This window comes from Strix aluco, chromosome 4 (genome assembly GCF_031877795.1).
Source record: "Strix aluco isolate bStrAlu1 chromosome 4, bStrAlu1.hap1, whole genome shotgun sequence".
NCBI classification, from domain to species: domain Eukaryota; kingdom Metazoa; phylum Chordata; class Aves; order Strigiformes; family Strigidae; genus Strix; species Strix aluco.
The window spans coordinates 124,321,928-124,345,922 of NC_133934.1; the positions used below are offsets into that span (position 1 = coordinate 124,321,928).

General features: G+C 38.2%; 1 protein-coding gene across 4 annotated transcripts in view; it reads right to left on the reverse strand.

Moving 5' to 3' along the window:
- ESR2 (estrogen receptor 2) overlaps nt 1-23,736 on the reverse strand; it is a 37,646-nt gene extending 13,910 nt beyond the window's left edge. For 2 of the 4 annotated variants that reach the window (XM_074820960.1, XM_074820963.1), the window contains exons 1-4: nt 22,926-23,073; nt 19,179-19,651; nt 12,689-12,864; nt 9,826-9,942 (exon numbers count right to left, since the gene is read on the reverse strand). In XM_074820960.1, coding sequence (XP_074677061.1) covers nt 9,826-9,942; nt 12,689-12,864; nt 19,179-19,651; nt 22,926-22,928 — 769 coding nt within the window. In that variant the 5' untranslated portion in view covers nt 22,929-23,073. Of the gene's footprint in view, nt 1-9,825; nt 9,943-12,688; nt 12,865-19,178; nt 19,652-20,882; nt 20,994-22,925; nt 23,074-23,723 lie in introns of those variants that run through there. The other 2 variants (XM_074820962.1, XM_074820961.1) reach the window with 2 other exon arrangements.
- Between the last annotated feature and the right edge of the window lie 259 nt (nt 23,737-23,995).

A 23,995-nucleotide genomic window follows, 5' to 3' on the forward strand; every position in this document is an offset into this window, starting at 1 on the left:
CTCAGTGTTGCATTATGTAAATCCACATATTTGGAAAGAAGGGGGGAAAACCCTTTAATATTGGATGTTCTAATATTGAACATCAAGTTTCCAAATTTCTAGAGCATTCAGCATTGACTTAACTTTGTTTCCACTGACTTCTGCTGAGGCTTTTGTTTATTTTACTAAACAAAACAAGTACGTTAAAAATATTTATTTTTGAACTTCAGTTAACTCACTTTAAAAGTCCATGGGAAAATTCCCATTGACATGAAAAAGAGATAAATCAGGTCTTTAAATGCAAATAAAGATAGCTGTTTGTAAATTCTGTTCTGAAATTCTGTTTTAGAGGTACACTGGGGGAAGAAAAAAATTCTGAAAGTCTGGGCCATGATACAGAGTAAATACCTCAGCCAGAAGCACAGCTGGGTGTGTCCCTGGGTGTTCACCTAGGGACTTACTGAGATGCAACCCATTTTTTTCCCTACGTCCCATTAAGCCAGCAGGAGTTTCCCCAAAGAGAATTCAGATATCTGCAACTAGAAGGAGCAAGCCCTGTGTTTGGAATTTTGTATGCAGAACGCTATTTCTGTTGCAAAGAGCAGTCCTTTAAATTCCCGGACTTAATTTATTATTCATTCTCACAACACCAAATATTCTCCAATTCTCTGTCAGCGTTATTGGTGGGATCATTGTTACCTGTTCTTGCATAGCTGCTATGGAAAGAGTTAAAAGCATCTCCAAAAACATGGTATAGGGATTTGCTAAAACATTTAGCCATGACTTCTACTTCCCTCACCCCTTCAGCGTATTCTATAACAAGGACTATGTTTACTGATTTACAAATAATCCTTGGCAGTAACTAATGTGCAAGATTGCACTATGTTAAAAATCTGGATGTTTAAAAATATTGAGTTACTGAACAGATCCTTAGATTGGAATCCTCCAGTACTTAACATTTTTAATATTACAACTAAGTTGTCCTCTAAATCTTTTAGAAGTTATTTTTTTTTGTGCTGGTCATCAACACTTTTACTGACATATGATACTCAAAGGTTGAATTTTCATAGATATGAAAATACCTGTGTTAACACAAATCTACACCAGACCAACATTTATTATTGCATACATAGACACCATGGAGCCTTAAATTGTAATAAGTTGTCTCATTCGGTTTCAGTCCCACAATAAACTTGACAAAAGCATGCTTTCTACTACTATCTTGACATTTCTACATTTATGAAGTCCTTTTGGTGTGTTGCCTAAAGACTTCTTGGCCTGGTCATAGCCTCTGGTTCTTCTTCATTAGGGTATGTGATTAAACACTTCATAAAGTGCATGAAGACACAGAAGCAAAGGAATGATGAAGATGGAAGAATACCAAGAACCTAATCAGTGACAACAAGCACACTGATTAGGTTACTCTCAGGGCTATCAAAGGAGAATGATCAGCCTGTGGTCTGGGCATGACACCCAGCAGATAAGTCAACAGGAAAGGCTTTTCAGTTCACCTGGAGGGACCAGGAATTCCAAGCCACCTACTAGAAAGACCAGAGGATCTGAGTGTCAGCTATTGGTAGGTAGGGTGATAGGTTTGGACCAGCTAACAGAGACCTGTTTGTATGTGTGTGCACAAGAGAGTTTGTGTACGAGGCACCTGGAAGAACAGAGAATCCAAGGGCCAGCTACTGGATAGCATTGACTTTCTAAAGCCAGTTACTGGAGGGATCCATAGGACATGTATGTTTCTGTGACCATTTGTGGAGGAGAAGGGCTGAGTACCAGCAACTGGGGTGAGGCTGCAGACCAAGAGGCCATCAGCTGGGGAGATACGGGGATCCACAGGCCAACTATTTGACAGACTGACTAATCCCAGCTACTGGAAGGATCCATATTGCATAAATGCATATATTTTCCACTTCTGGTGTTCGCATGAATCCTGTAGTTTGGCTGTGCTGATCTGTGTGGCTGACTACTGGACCTGAGGACGTGGCAATGTAGCAGCTTCCCTCACCAAGTTACTGGATTGAGGAATTCCTGCCATTCTTCATCCACATCCAGCAGAGTTATATAGACCATGATTTGTCTAAATTCCAACCAGGCAATGCAATTCTGGCCCCAGGTATCATTTAGCAACAAGGCCCAAACATAAGCCAAACTAAAAACAAAGGTAGTGGGGGCACAAAAAAAAAATAATTTCAGATGCTGTTGACAAGGCTTTTTCTTGCTAAATAAAATGCTGGGTGAATGCAGACTCTCAGTGGTGGAGGTTCCTCAGATGAGGTGGCTTTTCAGATCATAGTCCTGTCTTGTCTTCAGCAGCTGTCAGGCACCATTGGAGTCAACCCGGGAGAAGGGTGAGATGCAAAGGCCAGTCAGGTACAACCTGGAGGCACTGAAAAGGCTGGATAAGGACTTACAAAGTCTGCCAGGACTTTAAGGATGTGGAACTTTCAACTGCACATTGCTATCATCCTCACTTGTTGTCTGTTCAGTGAACCAACTCAGATGTAAAAGAGAACAGGGTGACCATTAAAGAAGTTCTCAATATTGGAGAAAACCCTTTACCTGGAAACTCAAGAGACTGGAGAAGACAAACAGGCAAAGCTGGTTCAATGGACAGTCCTCAGGCATGGAGGAATCCAAGTGGAACAAGGCATTTGGAAATGGAAACATTATCAGCTGGAAGTCCAGCTTAAAGTCTGCACCATTTGGGGCAAGAATGGTTTTGCATCCTTAAAAGGAATATGGGTAGGATGTAATGGGTTGAGTACTGACAGGACATTTGCATAAATAATAGATTGAAGCAAAACAATCAGTGATTTGCAGAACCAAATGCTTAGCCAAATGACATTTAGCTAGAAGTTGCCAGAGCAGCCGAAAAGCAGTTAGAGAAAGATAACATACCAGCTGAGACAAAGCTTGAGACATTATCATAAGGTAGATTCATGAAATCAGACTTGATGATGTTACACCCAAAAAAGGTTACCTGCAGAACTACACAAATCACAGAGCAATTTCTTCAACCATCTGTCATTCTTCCTGAGAGAGTCAAAGGACAGCGAGGTATGGACTAATTTCCACACAGACACTTGGATGATGTAGTGAACTCTGTGCTAAGCCTCATTTTGGACTAATGCACAAAGGTCAAGAGGAAAATCTTAAAGTGCCTTGTCAGCTCCAGAAAAACATTAGAATAGCACAGTGGGCTGTAGACTGTTCTGAAGTCATGTCATGCACAGAAAGTACGTAAATATTTTCCATCAGGGAAGACAAAGAGGAAAGGTCGACGGTGAGCTAAGCAAGTGGAACAAAAGTACAACTGGAGACAGATGAAGAAGTGCCTCGGTATCAGGGTGCTCTAGCTACAGAGAGATCCATGGCTCTGATTTTCATATCAACGTGCATGGTAGAGACAATAAGCACCACAAGAGATATGAACTAAAGCAAGAAGCAACACCACACATTATTTCTACTATTTAGAAAGCTGAAGCACATTGAAAGCGGGCATCTGGAAGGACAGGAAAAGAAAAGGAGCACTGAAGGAGTAAAAGTCATAGGGAGATGCAAGGCAGAGGAGAAATTTTCCTGGGCTGTCAAAAAATACCAGCTGCTCCACGACATGCATAGCTTTTGTTCTTCAGTACCTGGTGGAGCTGTGATGCCCCCAAAAGAAGACACATGAACAGCAGCGTTTTAATTAAACACATGGAAAAGTTGTTCAGTTAGGGACCATATTTAAAATTATAAACTCAGAAAAACTACTAGTTTAAGATGGAGCTGGGGAGAGGAGGAGATGCCTGACACAATGAAGAAGAAATTACAGCAGTTTGGACACATCTGCCAGAAGCAACCTGTGGTCAAACAAGCACTTGCTTATTGACCCTAGTTCAGCTCCTGGCACTGAAGTGAACCAAGTGCACTCTTGTGGGACTCCACATCCTCTGATCAGCTGTCCTCAGCTCTGTTATACTGTCACCCAGACTTCTCTGTGGCACAGAAAATATCAGGGCTTTGGTGCCAAGACCTAAGTTATCCTTTCCAATTCACTGTTGTAAAGATTTTAAATGACATTTTGTAGTCTATCCAAAATATAAATACACAGGTAGGTGACCAGGTACTTTAATGAAGATCAAAGAAATCAGTAAAATTAAAAAAAATATATATTAAAAAACAGTTGTCCAGCATCCTGTTCTAATTGATACAACCTTGTACAATTTTCATCTGTGCAGCTGCACTCCATGCTCCATCTTAAAATAATCCAGTCAGGTTATGATACTTACTGACCATATTAAAGGTCTCAGTAATTGTGAAGGGTTTTTACTGGGGAATAACAAGCCCCTTTGTTACTTTAGGTTATTTAACTAAATCAAGTTTTATATATAACCGGTACATATTTAACAAAAATGCTCCATTTAATACATAAAAACAGTTTCTAAAATCGCATCTCCAGTGCAGAAAGCCAAACTTCGTTATGACATTTCTGCGTAAAAATCTTGTTACTAAAAAAAATATACTTGGTGACAAAGAAAAGGGGTAAAAAAAAAATCCTGGTCAAACCAGATTCTGATTTATTGTTTGTATTTTTTAATCATCATATATTGCCAAAGCAGGCAAAATCTAAGTCACTGAGCAGTGTGCGTAAAACACAGCTCATCAGTAATTAAAAGAGATACTATTTATTTCCACATTAAAATTTATTCTGCTTGTATTAAAAAAAAAGAAATACGTGCATTGTAAGATTACACAACTAAGAACACAACATTTAAGCTTGCTAGTCAATTGACACATCAGAAAGTAGCAGCCTTTCCAATTAAAACAACATTTCAACAATGTAAAGAAACTTCTGTGCTTTTTATTCAAATCCAAATTTTAGGCAGGACTGAGAAATTTTACCTGTACGTCTATTGGCACCCAACAGGCATGTATAAGTGCTTATAAAACTATATTTTGTAAATAATTTTAGAGCAGCTTAATGTTTGCCTTAACTGGACACAGAGATGTGGATCAATCTATGTAAAGGCACAGCAATAAATTGCTTAGAGTTTCCCAGATTAGGGACTATTTATGACTTTACCACATATAGCTTAATAGCTAATGTTCATTTATATAAAGGTAATTCAGGCAACTGGAGAAGTGCACAAGCTGATCAAATCCCTCGTTCTTCCTACAGCACTCTGCTTATTTAGAGTTACTCTTTGCGCAACAAAATAGCTGTATTCAGCTGAGAATGCTGGACCAAGGGCAAGACCTCAAGCTACAGCACCATAGACCACATGGGTAAATGATCACAAGAATATAAGAAATAAGACACATTGGAAAAAAGCCATTAAAATGAGCCTGTTGTTCACTCACCCATGAACAAGCCACAACAGGTATTTCTGGCAGTGAAACAGTATTTTTAAGCAACTCCTGCTTTACAAATTCTTTGAAAATCGCAAATGCCTCTGATGCCTGATAGGGTGGGCAGTTACATGGCACCTTGCTCTTAATATTGATTTTGGTCCCTGGCAACTGCTTTTGTAACTAACCAGTTCAGCAGCAACTGCCGATTGAATATATTATAATCCGTTTTTGTAAGTGTTTGAGCTTAAAACTGCTCAAGTATACATTAGTAAATCATTATCTCTCCAGTCACCTTTGAAAGCAAATGCAAATGTTCTGGTGAGTACGTCTGTATTCACAGAGCAGACCTACTGACAAAGCTGCTGTCTGCCATACAGGCATGAGAACAGGAGCTGAAATTACAGTAGTTTCTATAATAGCTAAAATACAATTAATACATCTGATGTCCAGAGAATGCCATGAAACATTTTTTTCCCCCACTTACTTTCTGTGTGAAAAGTAATTTACAGTATTTCAGAGTGCTATCCAGGAACTGCACACAGCAGCCACACACAGGAGAAAAAGAGAGCCAAAGTCTGAACCGTATCAGCCCACAGAGAAGTCCATTTTTCTTTCTGCAAACTTGTGAAATGATGCCAGTATTCAAGGGCAGCATCTCTCCATCCCTTTTTAGTATTGCCCCTCAGCCTCCTCATTTGGGCTGGGGAAGGGGCAGAAAGGAGCTTATTCTTTGGAGCATTTTCAACACATTGAGAACTGGCACATGGGGAAAGAGACACAGGAGCGAGGTAGAGTGGGGAAATAAAAGGTAAGTCTAGTCCAACAGTGAAACTGAAAACTCCTTATGGAAGAATGTCTATTTGAGCCTCAGGAAGCAAAAGAGAAAAGCATGAGCATAGCTGCTCCCAGAGTGGCTATAGTTAAGTGATGAAGCAACTCCCCACTTTCCTGCCTTTGGCAAACAGCCCAGCCCATTTCAGCTCCCCAGGTAAACACCAGAAAGCTCCAAGAGAAGATCAATTTTACCCGGATCTGTTTTATTCAAGTTTGCTCGGCAGAGTTAACTGCAGTATTTCTGTTTTCCTTCTTCCTACTATAGTCCTAGTGCCAAAATTTAGCGGTAGCTGTCTTGACTGGAACAGTAGGCAACACAGACTTCCCACGGAGAAATTTGCAGATGTGGTGTCTGAGACCCTTAATGTGCTTTTGGCAACGATGGTATATTTTGTAAGACAATCCATTATCACCTTAACACAAAGCACCCCCAAGCTCGCCTCCACTGAAATACCTGTGGCTTGTTGGGCTGACTTCTCAACATTTATGAATGCGAAGACATCCAAGAGAATTTCATACCAGAAAACTCCAAAGCAACACTTTCCTACTGCCTCCTACTGTTCTAAAGGTGGCATGTACTGCCTAATCACATCTACACACAGAAATGTATGTTATATATACACACACATGTGTATTTTTTCTCAAGGTGTCTATCGATAACATGAAAAGTGAAGATTTAAAGATTTGATGCGAACAGTGCAGAGTTTTTATGAAGATCTTTTATAAACTACAAAGTGGTAATTGAGGATCTTTTATCACTTCTGCCGGACAACAAGTCACCACTGAGCAAAAATGCACTTACAAGCCATTCTGTCTTAACCAGGGTTTTAGCAGATGTGAACCAATGCATTCACAAGTGACCTGGGAAAGGAACAGAGATGGGGAAAAGCCTTCATTAAAAGGAAAATGTACTCTTTTATGGCTTTCTACAGTAAAAAAAATGGTATTAAAGCATAGCTCTAACAAGAAAGAATTTGAAAGATAATCACCCTGGTCTGCAGGAAATAGCATTTATGTTTCATGCAAGAAATACAGTGATAAAATCTGTCTGGTTTAAATGTCTGTCACCATGTGTCCATGCATCAGCTTTACTCACAGGTGCCACTTAACTCATCAGGCAACTCAGACAATTCTGAGTAATTTTTATATTCCTTTTTCTGAAATTAAATTGTTAAGACTCGCAGATTCTCAAGTCTCAAATTTCAGTGCTACTATTAAATAACCTGATTTTTTAAAAATACAATTCCTGTTATTTTCCTGCTATAGTTTCAAAGTGTTGGTTTTCGTCTGGCACAGTCATTAATGTCCTATAAACATTCATTATTGTAGGAAAATATGTTTATGAATATGTGACAAGATTAAAAGGAACACAGGCTAAGATATAAGTACATATTATTATTTATTACCTATAATAACATAGTGCCTCTGAGGTCTAATCACAAATCAGGACTTCCTAGACAATTAGAATAAAAGGATCAATTTAAGGAAAGTATTGTGGAGGACCACCTTTAAATATCATACTGGAATCAATCTTTACAAAAACTCTCCAACTCCAGAACTGGGGCTTGATAGAAAGCCCTGTTGGAAAAACTTTGAGTAAAATTTTCAGTCATAAAGATGAACAAAAGACAGTGACACAATTCACAAAGTAAGGTTTCCAAAGGAGTCTCATTTGCAAGTGTAAGGCTTTCATTCCTGGAGGCCAGACAACAAAGGTAGCTAGGACCATATTAATGAAAAACACCAACACTGTTGAGAGGCATCATTAGTGTAGAAGATGACAGGAGATTCATATAGAAAGAACTAGCTGACTTGAGCAACAGAAATTAAATGTACTTCAGGAGTACAAAAATAATATATGGAAAAATTGAAATTTTAGCTTTAAGGTGAGACTTATCAGCTAGAAATGAACAGGGAGGCTGCAATCATAACAGATCATAAAATGATTATGAACTGCCAGCATGATACAACCATGAAAAAGGCAAATAGGATCCCAGGTTGTACGCAGAGAAAAGGTCCTGCAGAAACAGATATGTATTGATGCTGCTACTGTGAGGAGAGTTCACAGGAATACTGTCCACGATTCTGGTCATCCCAGTGCAAAATGGATTATTTCCATCTGGAGCAGATTGACAGACAAGCTACCCTGATGGCTTCCAGATTCTGTCTACTTTCCTATTTTGCAAGAGGAGAAGATTTCTTCTTTATTTAGCATAATAAAACAAAGGTTGTGAGGGGATACGATGTAGTCCGTAAATACAACCAGACCAGCAATAATAAAGAGAAGAGGAGCCTCTAAGCTACAAGACAGTGCTGCCACAAGAACAAATGGGCACTAATTGTCCATCAATAAATGCAGGCTGGAATTCTAAAGAATGTTCCTAATGAAAGAAATAATATTCTGCGAACAGCCTTCAGATCAAAGCAGTGGGAGGATGAAAACACTGCCTTGCCTTGAAATAGAAATAGGTATCTACATTAAGTGAGATGAAATGAGATGCACGCCTGCAAATCACAGAGGATCAAGCACAGTGACCTTCTCCTTTACACTCTACTGTTCCTATGGGATGTTTTCCCAGTCTATTTCTATTATGTACATTGGGAAATCTATAAGAAACAACAAACCTTGACTATGAAAGTACATTAGCTATTCAAATATCTTTCAATTTATTTTATTCTTACAAGTAACCTTTAAAAATTCATCTATAAATGTACAACTATGTTGAAGTCACATCACTGTAAGTACAAGATAGGAATACGAGAAAAAGCTGGGTAATTCTGAGTGGCGCAGTGACAAAGAGTGGTTGTTCATTACTTCTTCTGATGGAAGAACTGCAAGGCATCATCTGGAAACAGCCTGTTCAAAAAAAGAAAAGCCTGCCCGCTGCCCTCCCTTACTGCCCCATCAAAGCCCCACAAAAAAGCCTGGAAACCAGAGAGCTGGTTCTTCACATGGCAGGTGGTCAAGCTGCTATGGGATGTTGTAGATGCTAAAACTTCACAGGATTAAAAAGACCGACAATGGAAAAGTTGCCATTCTATTAATATATTAACACCTATTAAATACAAGAAACCTCTTCTAGACCAGAAGTCCCCTACTGCTAATTTTTGGAAGCTGGGAGTTGTCAGCAGTAGTAGCACTTAGGTGCTAGTCTCATTCTTACACTCCTCCTGAGGCATTCACTCCTGCCATGGTTGGAGGCAGGATATTGGGTTAATTAACTACTGCTTTGACGAGGCACTGCTGTTCTTGCATTACATTCAACCAGCAGAGCACAGTACGGGCTCATTTACCCCATATTAGAAGGGATTTCAGTTTGGTTTGAGGCTCAGGCAGCAGCAGGTCTTGGGTTCCCATTCTGCAGAACACGGCATGCAAGAAAACTGCCTTCACAGAGCTCTGCAGAGGTACTATGGTTTTCACATGCTTAACCTATACCTTACTCCTTTCCACAGATTTTTTCTAAAAATGAAAAGTCTTCTTCTGCTTTAAGAATCAGTACATTCCTTCTTATAAAACCAGCTTAGACCTTGCTCTAATTGCCTGTTGTGCCTTTTTAGGATTTCAAGGGGGAAAAAAAAAAAAAGCTATATAGAATTGACTGGGGGAGGGGGGAAATAAAGCCAGCAAAACCCAAGCACACAGCACAGACATGCAAAACTCACCACATTTCATCATTCCAACTTCATAACATTTCCGTAGCCGGCATGCCTGGCAGCTTTTGCGCCTGTTTTTGTCTATCGTGCATTGATTGGTAGCTGGGCAGATGTAATCGTTATGTCCTGCAGCAGAGTAAGAAGAGAAGATTTAACATCTCCAACAGTCTCTCTTGGTCATTTCCCAAATCAGAACCTTCTTGATTTTAAGCATCTCAACATTTTCATATGCATATATCTAAGCTCCATTAATTTAACTGATCCAAAAATGCATATTTATCCTATACAGAAAACATTAATCTGTGGCCTCAAATAGCAACCAGACAACATAGATCACCTTTTAGTGATGACTGTCGGTCAACCATGCACCTCCTAATACCCACTCATTTTTGAAAATGGGACATAGGCTCTTGTGGAAATTTGTTCCCAACCTCCAACTTCTTACTGTATATTGGGACTCTACAGATGGCAGATAGTAGGGTTTTTTTTCCTCAGCAGAGTTGAAAACATCAGTGCACACAGCTTCAGTCCTGCAAAGATTTAAGTAAACTATAGCTCTATTTACTGAACTCCCTGATGTGGTGAATTCCAGGAAAGAAGCCGCCTTCGGAGGACTGACCCTGGACCAAAGCTAATTAAAAAAAGCAGCCCAAGAGAGAAAGAAGACCAGTATAAAATAATGCATACTGTATAGTAAGAAGAAAAGCACAAACAGAAAGTATAACTTTTAGATACTGCAGACAAGCGTTTCTCTTATTTTCATCAGTTTCCACTACAGCTTCTTCTGTTGTCTTCTCCTGTTCTCCCACCTCACCTCCACCCAAACCCCTTTATATTATTGTATTTCATTAATCAATAATCTGGTCCAAAGATTTATTACTGTAAACTGGACTTTAGTATACTCTTGGTGTAAATACAGTCAAATAATCTCCTGCCAAATACTGGAAATCTCTCTTGCAGTATTTAGCAAAGGATGCAAAAAATATTTGCTCATTTACATTTCTTAGTATCTTTTCTCTCAGGCTGTTTTTTAAGTTATTTTTTCAAACTTTAAGAATAGATCAGGCAAAGATACAGCTACTAGAGTTTTTTTACTTGATGCAAGTCCAAGAGTTCATGTCCCCAAGAGTAATTATTTAACTGAACCATTGTGACTATTTCCTTGCAAAATTAAAATAATTTTAACCTTGAATTTTTGAACTGACATTTTGAAAAAGAAGAGATCAGGTTACAGTTTGTCCGGTTTCCTACCGGCAGATATGACTGAAAACCAGATTACTGTTTATCACTCTTCATGCAACATGGGGGGAATGGAGGAGGAAGCTCTCTGTTGCACTATAACCCAAGCACACAGGAGTATAAAGCGGTTTAAAACTCGGGTGGCCTTGGGCTAATTTAGCTTGCAGGCAGATGTTCAGAGATGTGGGATGAATACGCCACACTACAAACTTGGACAAGCAGAGGAGACCACACACAGTTGCTCAGTCATACCACCCAATTTTAACTAGACATTAGCCCAACATTTTGGTCTATGGTAGGCCCAGAAGTTTTTTATTTCTATGAGCAATATTCTTCATAGCAACAGTTGCAACTGAGTGCTTGATAGTATTTTATGCCAAGAACTTACTTTCATGTATTTGAATTACAAACAAATGTTACCTGACAGGGTACATTAAGGTGTACAAAAGGCCACAATGGGTAACTTGTTCACAGCCAAAACACAGGTAAGCAACACAGAACAGGCAAATAATTTTTCTGACAGAAACCACTTTGAGATCAAATTCAGCCTTCATTTGTGACAAACTGAAGACAAAGTTCTCTTCAATTATTTTAGAAATCAGAAGTATTTGCACCAGCGTATAGAAATTGTTATTCGCCCATGCAGAACTTGCACAATAAATTGAAAGGGCAAACAAGTTCTGACTTAAATTTGATTCTAATGGTGACACTAACTCTGCCATATTGAGCCAAAATAAAATATCTCAAGATTGCTAAAGGCTTTGTGTGCAGAACAGGAACATTACAGACCAAAAAAAAGACAGGATTTTCTGTGTTAGCATCCACACGTAGTGTCAAGCCAATTAAGTTTCCACCAAGAGGCCCCAGATGAGGCCAAAGAACATAAAAACTACAGCCAAGGTTAAAGAAATTAAATGGTCTGAAGCTGGTGTGTAAGTCACTGCCCACAGACTGTGATAACAAACATGGAGACCTACATTTACTTCATACTGCAGCCACTCAGCAAATTTGAACTAATTACCAAATATTTAAGAATTTAAACACTGAAGTGGAAATCTTAGATAGCGAGAGCTGGCAGAGTGAGAAATACTGCAGTGTAGACTCTCGGGGGTGGAAGGCTGAGAAATAACAATAGTCAGGTTTGTACCTAATACTATCTACACAGTATGTAGGATATAAAAGTATGTGTAGCAATTATATGCTATGACTCAGCTTCAGGCAACATACACTTGTGAAGAATAGTTCCTGGCAAGCAATGTCTCCAGACAATTACCTACTCTAACTGTGCCTATTACAACAAACCCACAATTAATATCTCTACTTTGGGACACAAACTGTAATCAGATTCACAAGTCCGCAGTGCCATCCCATCCAGGCCTTTGCTTCAGGGCTTTCCCATGTCATGTATTCCACCTCTTCCCTAAAGAAATCAATTGCTCACTTTATAATGTTTCCAGATCTTGACAACATAAAAGCCAAAAGACAGAGCATTCAAATCATGTGTTGCTCTATTTTCAGCATGCAGCACCATACACCAGAATTTTAGATCAACTCATTACTAGATCAGCTGCTGCAGCCCCGATCATATGAAACAACTTATTTGAGCAAAATTATCAAAAGCTGATTCTCCTACCTTGAATACTTCTTTTAAAGAATGCTTTGCAGCCTTCACATGACCAGACCCCATAGTGGTATCCTGAAGCATAGTCACTGCAGACTGCACAGAAGTGGGCATCCCTTTTTGAGCCAGGATTATTTGCAATTGGGCTTGTACAGTCATTGCCATTAGTTTTTATTTTTAACATTTCTCTGATAGAAAAGAAAAACATCTGTTATAAAAGAGGAAAAAATTAATCTACATTGCAAAGAGTTGAATTATTTTCCATTGCCTTCTATTCTCTCTCTGCAAAGCCTTCTTATTACTGAACACAGGATAGTGTGAAACACTGTTAAGCCTTTTTCTAATAAGGTTATTTAAATCATATAATCTAATCCCAGAGCTTTCAGTGATAACAGACTATAAAGTTTTAAAATACTCGAGGGCATAAAACTGGACTACTGATGTGTCATTCGCATGAACTCTGGGAAAATCATATAGAATGCTGGTGGATCTTAAAGAATTCTTGGAAATGTACAAGTCCAGGAATTTGTGAACCAAGTCGACTTTGTCTTTGGGAAGCTTCACATGGAAAATGCAAACTCAGACAGCTCGGACTGACATGATAAACACTACCACAAACAGAGCTGCAGTTGCTTCATACTGTTAGCAAGGCAAAATTCTAGATGGAGCAATACACATCTAGTCTCAAGTGTTTAATCTTTTAAACAAGGCTTTATTCATTCAATGAGATGCTGGAGACAAGTATCTTGAGATGTGAATCTCAGCCTACAAGATGAACTCACAATGTTAGACAAAGTTTTCTGTTCAAGGTGATGACCCACGTTGATCACCCTAATGCTAAATAGAAGGAAGTCTCAATACAAGAAGAATGGAGAAACACAGTTAATACTTTCATACTTTAAAAAAATTATTGCTCCATGTAAATTAGTAAGATATAAGCACTCCTGAAGCACTGAAAATAGTTCCAACAACAATAGTTCCAGTATCTAACTGGAACTATTCTTAGCAACTGGATTAAAATTAGAACAGGACAAAAACATGAAATAACAGCCAATTCCTGACACCAAGATCCTGTCAACAGCAAGAGGAAAGAACTTAGATTATCAGTAAAACAGTTTTTAGGTATAGGAAGCATATCCATTCTGTACTTTTTCTCTGGACCTCATTTTCTTGGTGGTTTTAGCATGTCTTACCTTCACATTCAATACAATTTCTAGATAGAAAATAGTGTCATGAAAACTCAGCAGCAGTTTGACTAAAGCAAAGCAGTATAGTCAACTTATACCTATAAACTTAAGCACAGAGGGAGAAGTTAGAAACTGTAGACTTATGCTCATCCCACCTTCCAGCAGGATTAGGGAGAAGAAGAAATATCAGTTGGGATAGAATAAGGGTACATTGCCAGGGCAGAAGAAACCTCTTCACCAACAAGAGCAAGTTTAAACAGAACAGTATAGAAACATGCTGAAAGTGCTGTCAAAAAGGCTTTAACTAACATATTAAAACTAGACCTTGTGCTGGTTTCATGACAGGAGGTAAGGACAAACACATCCACATGCCAATTAAAAATCATCAAGTTTATAAGAATTTGAGGAGAATGTGCTCCAGTTTCCTAGTAGAAAATTTGGAAAGGAAAAAGGGTGGTTCTCTGAGCAAATTCCAAAACAGAAAAAATAGGTATTTGTTGTACAATTAAGTTACTGCAAGCTTTTAAAAAAGGTTAATTCATTCAGATAGTGCCGGGCATAAGGGTGTTCAGATGTTTAACAAGGCCAGTCTTTGATTACACACACGCTCCTGTTAATGGATTGCTGAATCACTAAGTTATTTCCCCTTCTGCCACACTGGAAAGACCAGTGTGGGGGAATTCTCCCTTACAATAAAAAGAGTGTGTGCTACAGTCCCAATATGCTGCTAATGCAAGGAGGAAGAAGCATTGCTATTCCTTCCTATTCGGAAGAAAAATAATTTGGCACTTCACATTAGAAGAAGAGGTATATTTTTTAAGCTCTACTTGGGAATCATGATCCAATTGTGAGAGTCAGAAGAGAATCAAAATCAGCTAGAGAGCATCTCAGTGACTGATTGATACGCTGTAGAGAGTGATGTTTATTGCCCTTGTTAAAGCACTGAGGTGTTATGGATTAAAATAAAAAAAAAGCACAGACAGTAACATCTCACTGAGGAGTGTTGTTTTTTACCTTCCAGTCATGACAAGTGTTTTAAAAAACACTTTTCCTGCTTAAGTTTAACAACAGTCACCCTGCACACACGCAAGCTGCGTGACTTCTGCAGACTCTGGCAAACAGCTTGCGCACAGAGCAACAATCTGGAATGAATTCCTCCTGCAAGCTGAAAGGGCATCAAATCTGTTCATCTGCGATAGCTGCAGCAGCACAGCAGGAGGTTCAAACCCAATCATTTTGTTACTGTCGTCTTTAAGGACAACAGAACTAGGAAAGAGTTGAGAGCTTTAAGGTGCACGTTCCTCACACGGAGGACCTTGTGATCAGAGAGCGTATCCACACAAACAGCAAACCAGAGCGGGTAGCCTCGCACGTGGTCAGAGACCACCTCCCAGTGCTCTTGGGACTGGTGCACACCAGCATGCTCAGCAGGTGAATGAGCGGCCAGCTCCTCCAGAAGAACTGGCAGGAGCTGGCTGGATGCCCATGAAGCTCCTGCACCAAAGGATGCAGGAAAATGGGGGATGTACCTGCCTGCTACTGAGGAACCACACGGAGAAAGATTTATTGCTTTACACCTCCTAATACTCATCCCTATTTTATAATCATGGTTTCTATATAGAGATATTATGTTTCCATAAAAAGAATTGAGATTTTTTTGAAAGTAACTAGTCAGTGATTTCCTACTAGTCATCAACAGTGACAAGATGATTACCCGAAAGAGAAGGAATTAGCAAGACTATTTAGGTTATTCAGTATCTATTGTGTCTCCTAATTACCTCTAGCTTTGCCACAGCAAGTGTTTGATGCATATGCCACACCCAGAAAACTTGACTAAAATTCAACTGGCAAGGATTTGACCTAGAAAGTAGCAAAATTTGCACATGGCTTTTGTTGTCTGTCAGGTTGTTTTGAAGCCTAAACTATTATACATTATAAAAAGAAAGAGAGAAAAAAAACACAGAGAAAAAAAAAGCATTGAATAAAAAATTAATAGTCCAGATTTTATAATGTCTTATAACACTTCCCTCCCTCCCACAGGCCACTGACTTATTCAGTGCCTGGAGATAATTCAATCCCATAGAAGCCTAAACTGTAGGATGAAGGCGGCTCTTCCTTTCTCTCCCAGAATGTGTGCAAGGTGATAGGCAAATATCAGCTGAAGAATACTTTTCAATCTTTATCTTCCTCATTTTCTAAACCCTCCACTATAACTTCTGGAACTGTTAAGACCACACAACTGTCAATATTTATATCTCCAAAGCACAGGTTCTGCTACATTCCAAACATTGACTAATATGCTGAAAATCATGTCATAGATATATCAACAGTAAGAGACATATTTTTTGTCTAATCTCTGTAACTATTCCATAATAAAATGGAGATGCCAACTCATCACCTCAGAGAGACTTCCAGATACAGTTAAGTGCTCTACGGAATAAGCACAATAAAAGAAGGATAGAAGAATAGTGCAAATAATTATGGCTTCAGAGCAGAGTTTAAGCAATGTATAAATATGATATTAGCACACAGTGAACAAGACAAAGTTACTAAATCATTTCTAATTAAGCAATCATTGTTAGCCTGTGTACCCAAAACCCTTTACATACAAGCTCTACCTGCAATTAGTCAGAAGCACAAGGAAAATAATAGGAAAGAAGAACAAATTAAGTTCCAGAAACATCACTCTGGCAACTTCATTAAAGTTTCCTTATACTTTTTAGAAAGTAATATACCTGTTCATTTGGAATAGAAACCTTTTGTTTCTTTAATTAAAATACTTTTATTTAGGGGATGAAGACAGAAATAAATTTCAGACTACTTTTAAATATAATTACACTGTGGCATTCTTTTTATCTTTATGTCATTTTAACATAAATTGAGTGATCCTGCACCAACAAAATTTATGAGACTATTTCTATTGTCTTCACTAGATACAGGACCTACAATGCAAGTAAGTATAGCAGTCTTCTTCATCAAATTATTGATATTTCATACAAAAAAAATGGAACTCTAAAAATTCACAGCTATTTTTACATGGAATACAATTAATTTTTGTTGAACTATTGGTACAAAGTAACACTATACTGTATAGCATTTGTGTATAATGAAGTCAAATAAATTTCGTCTGTATTCATATAATAAGCTTATTTGTGAGGAAAGGGAATGCTGAGAATTCAGGTTCCTTATTTTAAGGAGATCCAAATTACACAGTGATCAGCTTTAGCAAAATGGACCACATTAGTTTAGCTAATGTTAACATAAATTTACACCCAGGGAAAATAAACTCTTCTCACAGTGAGACTTGCTTTATTTTGAAAGGTAAAATAAAATTATATATGTAATGCTTTCTTACTCATCTTGAAACAAAATTCCTTTTCTTGAACTACAATGCTGTTTAAAATTACTTATGCTTTACAGCATTAGTCTCTCCCTTCCCCCAGTGCTATTCCTTTAAATTTCAATCCCAAGAACTCTTCCTTCAAGATATAATCTACGAATCTGTAGTGTCATAGTCATTGTTCCCATGGCAATAAATATAACATTCATGACATTAATTTAATACCTCACCAAAGGATAAAGCAAAAGGAAACACAGGGCTTTTTTTTTTTTTTTTTTCTTTCTTTACAGACTAACTTCAGGACAGATATCCACAATAAGGGAATTACAACTCTTGCTTTTGGTGTTTCCACATCAAATTAATTTTTTTTTTTTTTTTACAACTTCTGTTCACAAAAGGGATGTTACAATGCATCATACTGAGACAAATGAACCACTGAGAAGGTCCAGCTACCAAGGAACACTATAGTTACTTGTTGCTGAACAATAAAGAATGTCCATAAATTTTGACTCCAGATTTCATTGATTTCTCCTCTTCAAATTAGGTCATCATCAGCTACAAGAGCAATAGTCCGTATGAACCTATACAAGCAGAAGACTTATTTAAACTCCAGTGTGGCAGGTTTGGTTTCCCTTCCGTCAACGTAACAGAGCACACTGCAGAGCATCAGATGGGGTGCCCTTGCTCTTGGGTTATTCCAGCTGCTGTCCCATCATCTGGATAGTTTCAAACACTAACCCAGAGCAGCCTTCCCAGGGCTGTCAAAGTTTTGTAATATTAACTGAAGTGGGAAGAGTTTCAATGTTAGCCCTATTCACCTTAGACCTCCTTGGGAAATTCTTCTGTTTCCAAATGGCCTCCCCCAATCCACACACCTACATTTAAAGCAGATTTTCACTCCAGAATCGCCTGCTACTCTCTGCTGACTCCAAATAGAGACTAGCCAGGCGGCCAGGGTGAAGATCTGTGCAGCCTACATGTCTGAAGTAGATGTAGATCTCACACCTTAGCCCTGTGCAGTCAACATAAGACGCACCCATTGCAGAAGAAACGTGGATAGTCTCAAAAATAGCACAAATCCTTTTCTATTTTTCATACAGACAATGACTACTGAAGTTAAATAAGGAGCCCTATGAATAAACATACAGCTGCTAAAATAGGAACAGCACCTGCAACACCCTGAGCTTTTATCCATCCAACAGCTGTTGCGCCCATGAATGGGTAATTTCATCAGCTGATGATCTACACACAGCTTACAGTTTGTAATATGAGTAAATGTGCAGAATGGGAACATGTTTTGCAAATTTACAGCTTTCTTTACAGCTGAAAATTTAGCTTGTGAATCTGCTGTTCACAACGCCTTCGTAAAGTCAGTTGAGAACAACAACAAGAAACATCAGACTTTTTCAGTAGCAGCACCCTTTTACACATGATGCATGTTGCTGTATAACTGTTAATACTAAAACCAAAAAACAAAGATAACATTTCCCTTGAATTTTAAGTTGATGAAAAACCTTCACAGCCATTAGATGCAATAAAAAAAAAATCCTGATAAAATGGAATTCAAACAACATTGTATGAGAAAGAAAAAAGAATAAACTTTTACTTCTTTCACTCAAAGGTCATAATTTGTCAGAGCAAAATTCATTTTTATTACACAAAGTAGTACCTAGTGGTCTTGAACTTCTGTTTTGTTTATACAGTAAACAGTTCCCACATTGAAGGCATTTGTAGTGCTTTGTGTCAGTGTATAGTTCTCCAACGTGCTACTGTAAAAGAAATCCTATTGCAGAAGTTACATTAAAAAAACCAAAACTCAGGACTGATTTGGTGTTTGGTGGAGGCTTTTGGATTTGGTTTTGTTTTTTTCAGAGAGACCAACACATGGAAGTCAAATGTAAAAAGAAAAGACTTAAAAGAATTAAAGAAACTGCAAATAATTTTCAGCAGTTTTAAAGAAATGAGTAGTACTGACCTGGACACAGGTAGCACTGGCTCCATCGGTCTAGCTTCACACCACGGACTCTTTGGCTGCTCTGCATATAGAAGTGATGACTGGCAGTGCAATGTCAGAGGGGAGAGATGGCCAGAAGCAGACCATAATGCATTGGGACTTGATGTTTGCCTCCCAGATGCACTCTCTGAATCACCAAAATTACTGGTAATGTTGTAATTCATCATAGCAGGACTGCAGAATGCCATTGCAGAATATTCATGTCTGTTTTCCATGTAAGACGAGGGAATAAATACTGGACTGTGTTCTGCTGTCAATGTGGACTGATTACAGCTGTAGGGAACTGGAGAGATGATACCAGCAGGTGAGTTTTTAATTTCTGTTTTATTGCATCCAATATCCTGAAGTGGGAGCAACTGAGAAAAGTCCTTGTGAGAAGATGCACACAGGGACATCTTGAAGCAAGACTGAAGATTGTTGTTTAAATATTCATCCTAAAATTATAAAGTATAAAAAAAGTTGAATTAAAAAGTAAGAAATTTCTGTATTGTCTTTTCTATAAAAGAAAAAAGGAATTAGTAAATTGGAAAATATAAAAATATCCTGTTAAAACAGATTACATATCAAAGGCACTTAAACAGTCAATGTACAAATTTACTAGCTTTAAGAAAAAGAAAGCTTTCTAGAACTTCCTTAAAAATAAAGCCTAAGACACATGTTTGACTCCCTTAAAAACTAATGGAAGCAAAAAAAAAAAAAAAAGAAAAAAAAAATCACTTGAAGTCCAAAACAGATGCTGGTGACAACTTGGATCTTAACAAAAGTAACTCGTTACAACCAGAGTTGAACTGCTCTGTCAGAGGCAAAATTATCCTACGGTCCACAACCATGGAGTGAGTGCCCTGAGAAATCAATTCTCTTTATAAAAACTCACCACCTCTTGCTACTAAGTGTACTACTTTAGCCTTCCCTTTATCAACACAAACATGTAACAGCAGATATTTTGAGAACACACACACACACACATATATATTCCCTTTACCTTCCAAAACCAGAACTCCACTGCACAACCCTCTCCAGAGAGGAGGAAGACATTTAATGGATGTCAGCAAGCAATGCAACTTCATCACTGAGAGATCCCTGGATATGGCACCTCTGAACAGAGCCATTATAAAAGTAGAAGTCACAAAATGTAGGTATTTCCAAAGCTGACAACACAGAACTCAAGTGATTTCATATGGTCTGGAAGTTTTATAATTTCCTTCCACTCTCCATCCCAAGTACTCTCTATCCTTCCTCCTATCTGAATCAACTATCAAAACAGAGACCTTAATTTGCCCGTAGTAAATACTCTTTGCCAGATTTAGGTATATCCAAATTATTTAAGGGAGAAAAACTTTTGAAAAGAAAAAAAAAAAAAGTCCTCCTGAGACATAACCCCTGTCCTCAAAGCATTACTTTACAGTAGTATTTAAATTTTTTTTTTTTATTCTTCATCATGGATTTCATTCCAGCTTTGAAGACAGACATGCAATCATTACAGCTTGCAATCCAAAACAATTCTGTTTCCAAAATAGCAAGTTCCAGCCCCCAGAACTGATATTATAGTGTACTTTTACAGCTGGTAATAAGATTTTAACATGAAAAATCACAGGATAATTAAAAAGTCACCCAAAGCTTTGTTATTCCAGAAGTGGCCAAAGTCTTGACGCTAAATATTCTTACCTTTTTTCACCCCACGTGACCATAGAGCAAGATGAAGAAGATTCAAACAGCAACCAGCAACCTCCCTGTCCCAAAAATTCTCAGCCAGATGGCATTTCTAGTATACCATCTTGGGCCATTGATACGTTTTTCTCCTCTAGGGCCAGGACTAAGGGTAGAAGCATTAACAAAAAATGTAAGAAATAGTCTTTTTTAATAAAATGGGTCCATCCTTCCTTCTCACTTTGAACTCTGTTGATGAAACTGAAGATATCTGTAGAAATAACCAGGAACTCATTTAAATCATCTCAGGCACTTCAGTCCCAGCTGCTGTTTTTTCCTTTGTGGGAAACAGGAAAATGAGATATCTCAGCAGCTGTTTATGTCCAGCAGTTGTTGCACGGGAACTCCGATGCAGCCAGAGCAGGAGAATCTGACCTCACTCCTCACACAATCTACACACTTCATTTGCCCCAGCAGCCAGATGCTTCAGTCTCCTCTAAGAGAAACCAAGCATCATTCAATTTTCACTGCAAAAAGCACTGAAAATCTCAAAGGCGATTTCACTCCCAGATTATGGGGTGAGTACTCCAAATAATTTTTAAGCAGCAAATAATGGAACTAAGAAATTATTTTAAGACTATTTTCAGCGGTTACTGCAAATATGTCCATTAAGTACACTGAGTTCAAAATGCATTTAAAGTTTCTGTGTAGGTAAAGCCGTACAGTATTTGCAATCCCAGAGGCTGCATGTATTCCAGGTGTGTGTGGACAATCTGCAGGAGCATCTGGAATGTCCAGCAAGAGCTGACTGCCCAAACTGCATCCTGCTGCTTCCCTGCAAAGGGCACACAGTGCAGGGTAACCCCAAGCCCTTCTAAGAGAAGGATCTGAAAGACATGACAACATCTCTGTTCTACTCACAGCTAGAGACAGTCTGGTATGATACTTGAAGAGTTTTTGCAGAAGCCAACTGGTTGTGTAGTTTCCCTCAGACATTTGGAAAATATACGCATGTACGTTGCAGAAGCAGAGAGAACACAGAGCTGGTACTACACAATTTCATGAACTGAAATCAGCTGAAATTTAAGTCATGTTTTCCTGGAGTGGTAATCCAGTAGAGTGGTATGCAGGATAACTGCCTATTTAGCAGAGGGACATATTCTCTTCAAATTGCAACACACTATTTAGAAACATAGACAGAAGTTATGAGAAACAAGAGTAAAGTTTGTTTTAGAGGGAGGAGTCTACGCAAGCATGAAAAGTCAGTACAGCCTTCCTCAAAAACACACTGCTCATGACTTATTTAGAAGAGGAGGTTCCAGGAGGTTAAATGTATTCATGGTCTTCAGGAGACTGCAATATAGTGAAAAAATAACAGCATTGGCTTAAGATAATTAACTTGGGTCATAGAAATAGTTTAGCCGCAGTAGACTATGGATCTACATGAGATCACGTTGTTCGTGTTTTCTTATAGCTAGAGAATTTAGAATGGGAAGCACAGAGCCTCACAAATAAAGTGAAGCTGCTGAAATTATCCACTAGTACACAGAAGGTCCAAAAATCTGACTGCTGGACTGTGAAGTTAAAGAAGGACTGCAGATTCAGGGAACGAGATCTTAAGATTCAAGGCTAGAGAAAACAAACTCCACTAACACCAACACCTCAGAAGGAAGCATGACCACATTTAAACCAAGGTTTACAATAAGTAACACCAATACCTGTTCCATCCTGATATAATGTCCTCATATATTAAGCAACATTCATTAAGCAGAAATTAACTCCTACATAAGGTGAACTCCCATTCCAACATCTCCTCCTTCTCTGAAGAACGATTATAAAAGCAAGATTCAATTTTAAAGTACATTATTTAGATCTAATTATCAGCACTGCACTAGATCTGTACCAGACACAGAAACAAAACAGGTATCTGTTATTTTTATACTACAGTCTTCTGGGAGATTGCAAATGTTTCAGTCCACTTAAATCAGCAAGATACTGAACAACTGAAATGCCATTATTAAGTAAATAGCTATTTTGTCCCATTCCTTGAGTAACACTTACCATTCACAAATCTAAGTCACTAAGGGCAGGGTTCACATCTGATATAAGAGAAAATAGTTCCATTGCCTCCAGTACACAGAGGATGACACCGCTATCCATGAGGATGTAGGAACAAAAATGTGATATTATCAATGTTCTCCACAAAAAAAAATTAGGTTTCTGGTCTTTAAACAGCTCTACATATTGAACTCGATGTATCTTGAGAGTCACCATGCAAGACACACCAGATCAGGCACAAGAACTGGTTTAGATGTCATAGTCAAACAGATACATGGGTAAATAATTAAGCCATCTGACCTATTTGAACAAACTCAAAAGTCAGTTATTGCACATTACCTATACCAAATATCTTTTTAAAAGCCTTGTATGAAATAAATTTTTTTTTTTTATTTTTTTTTTTTTTTACTTTTGGAAAGGGATAAAAAATAGGTAGAGAAGGCAGGCTGCCATGTTTTAGAGCCTGCTTGGAAACATAATACAATAGCTTTTCCTAGAAAAATGCAACAGTCTGCAAAAAGCAATCGTGACAGATGTTCTCAGGCACCATTCCATCAACATACACTACAACATGCTTAGAATTTTATAGGCAAGTCATATATTTTGAGCAAAGACTATTTTGCAATAGAGAATTAAGATGACCTTATTCTCTGCTAGGCTTAAAGTCCAATCATTCTTCCTTTCGTTTTAATAGAGGTGATTCAGCAAGCGTGCATTCCACTACCCTACAACCTAAGACCCTCAGTCATCTTGCAAAGTGTTCTATTAATGTTCTGCTAAGTTAAACTTTACACAACTCACCGCAACAATGAACTGAATCATTTTCTCAAAGACCATTAAAGGAAAGTCATTCCTGATGCATAAAATGGCACTTGTGCTTCAAGTTTTGTGAAAAACTTATTACTCATTAAACACAGCAGTGCCAGATACTGCCAACAGACGGCATATAAGTAAACAAGTTTATTATTACCAGAGAAGGACTAGATGCAACAAGTAGGGAACAGATAGGGAAACAAAATGAAAATAAAGCTATCTGTCCAGAGATCAGATGTCATACTCATTCCTGCAAAATT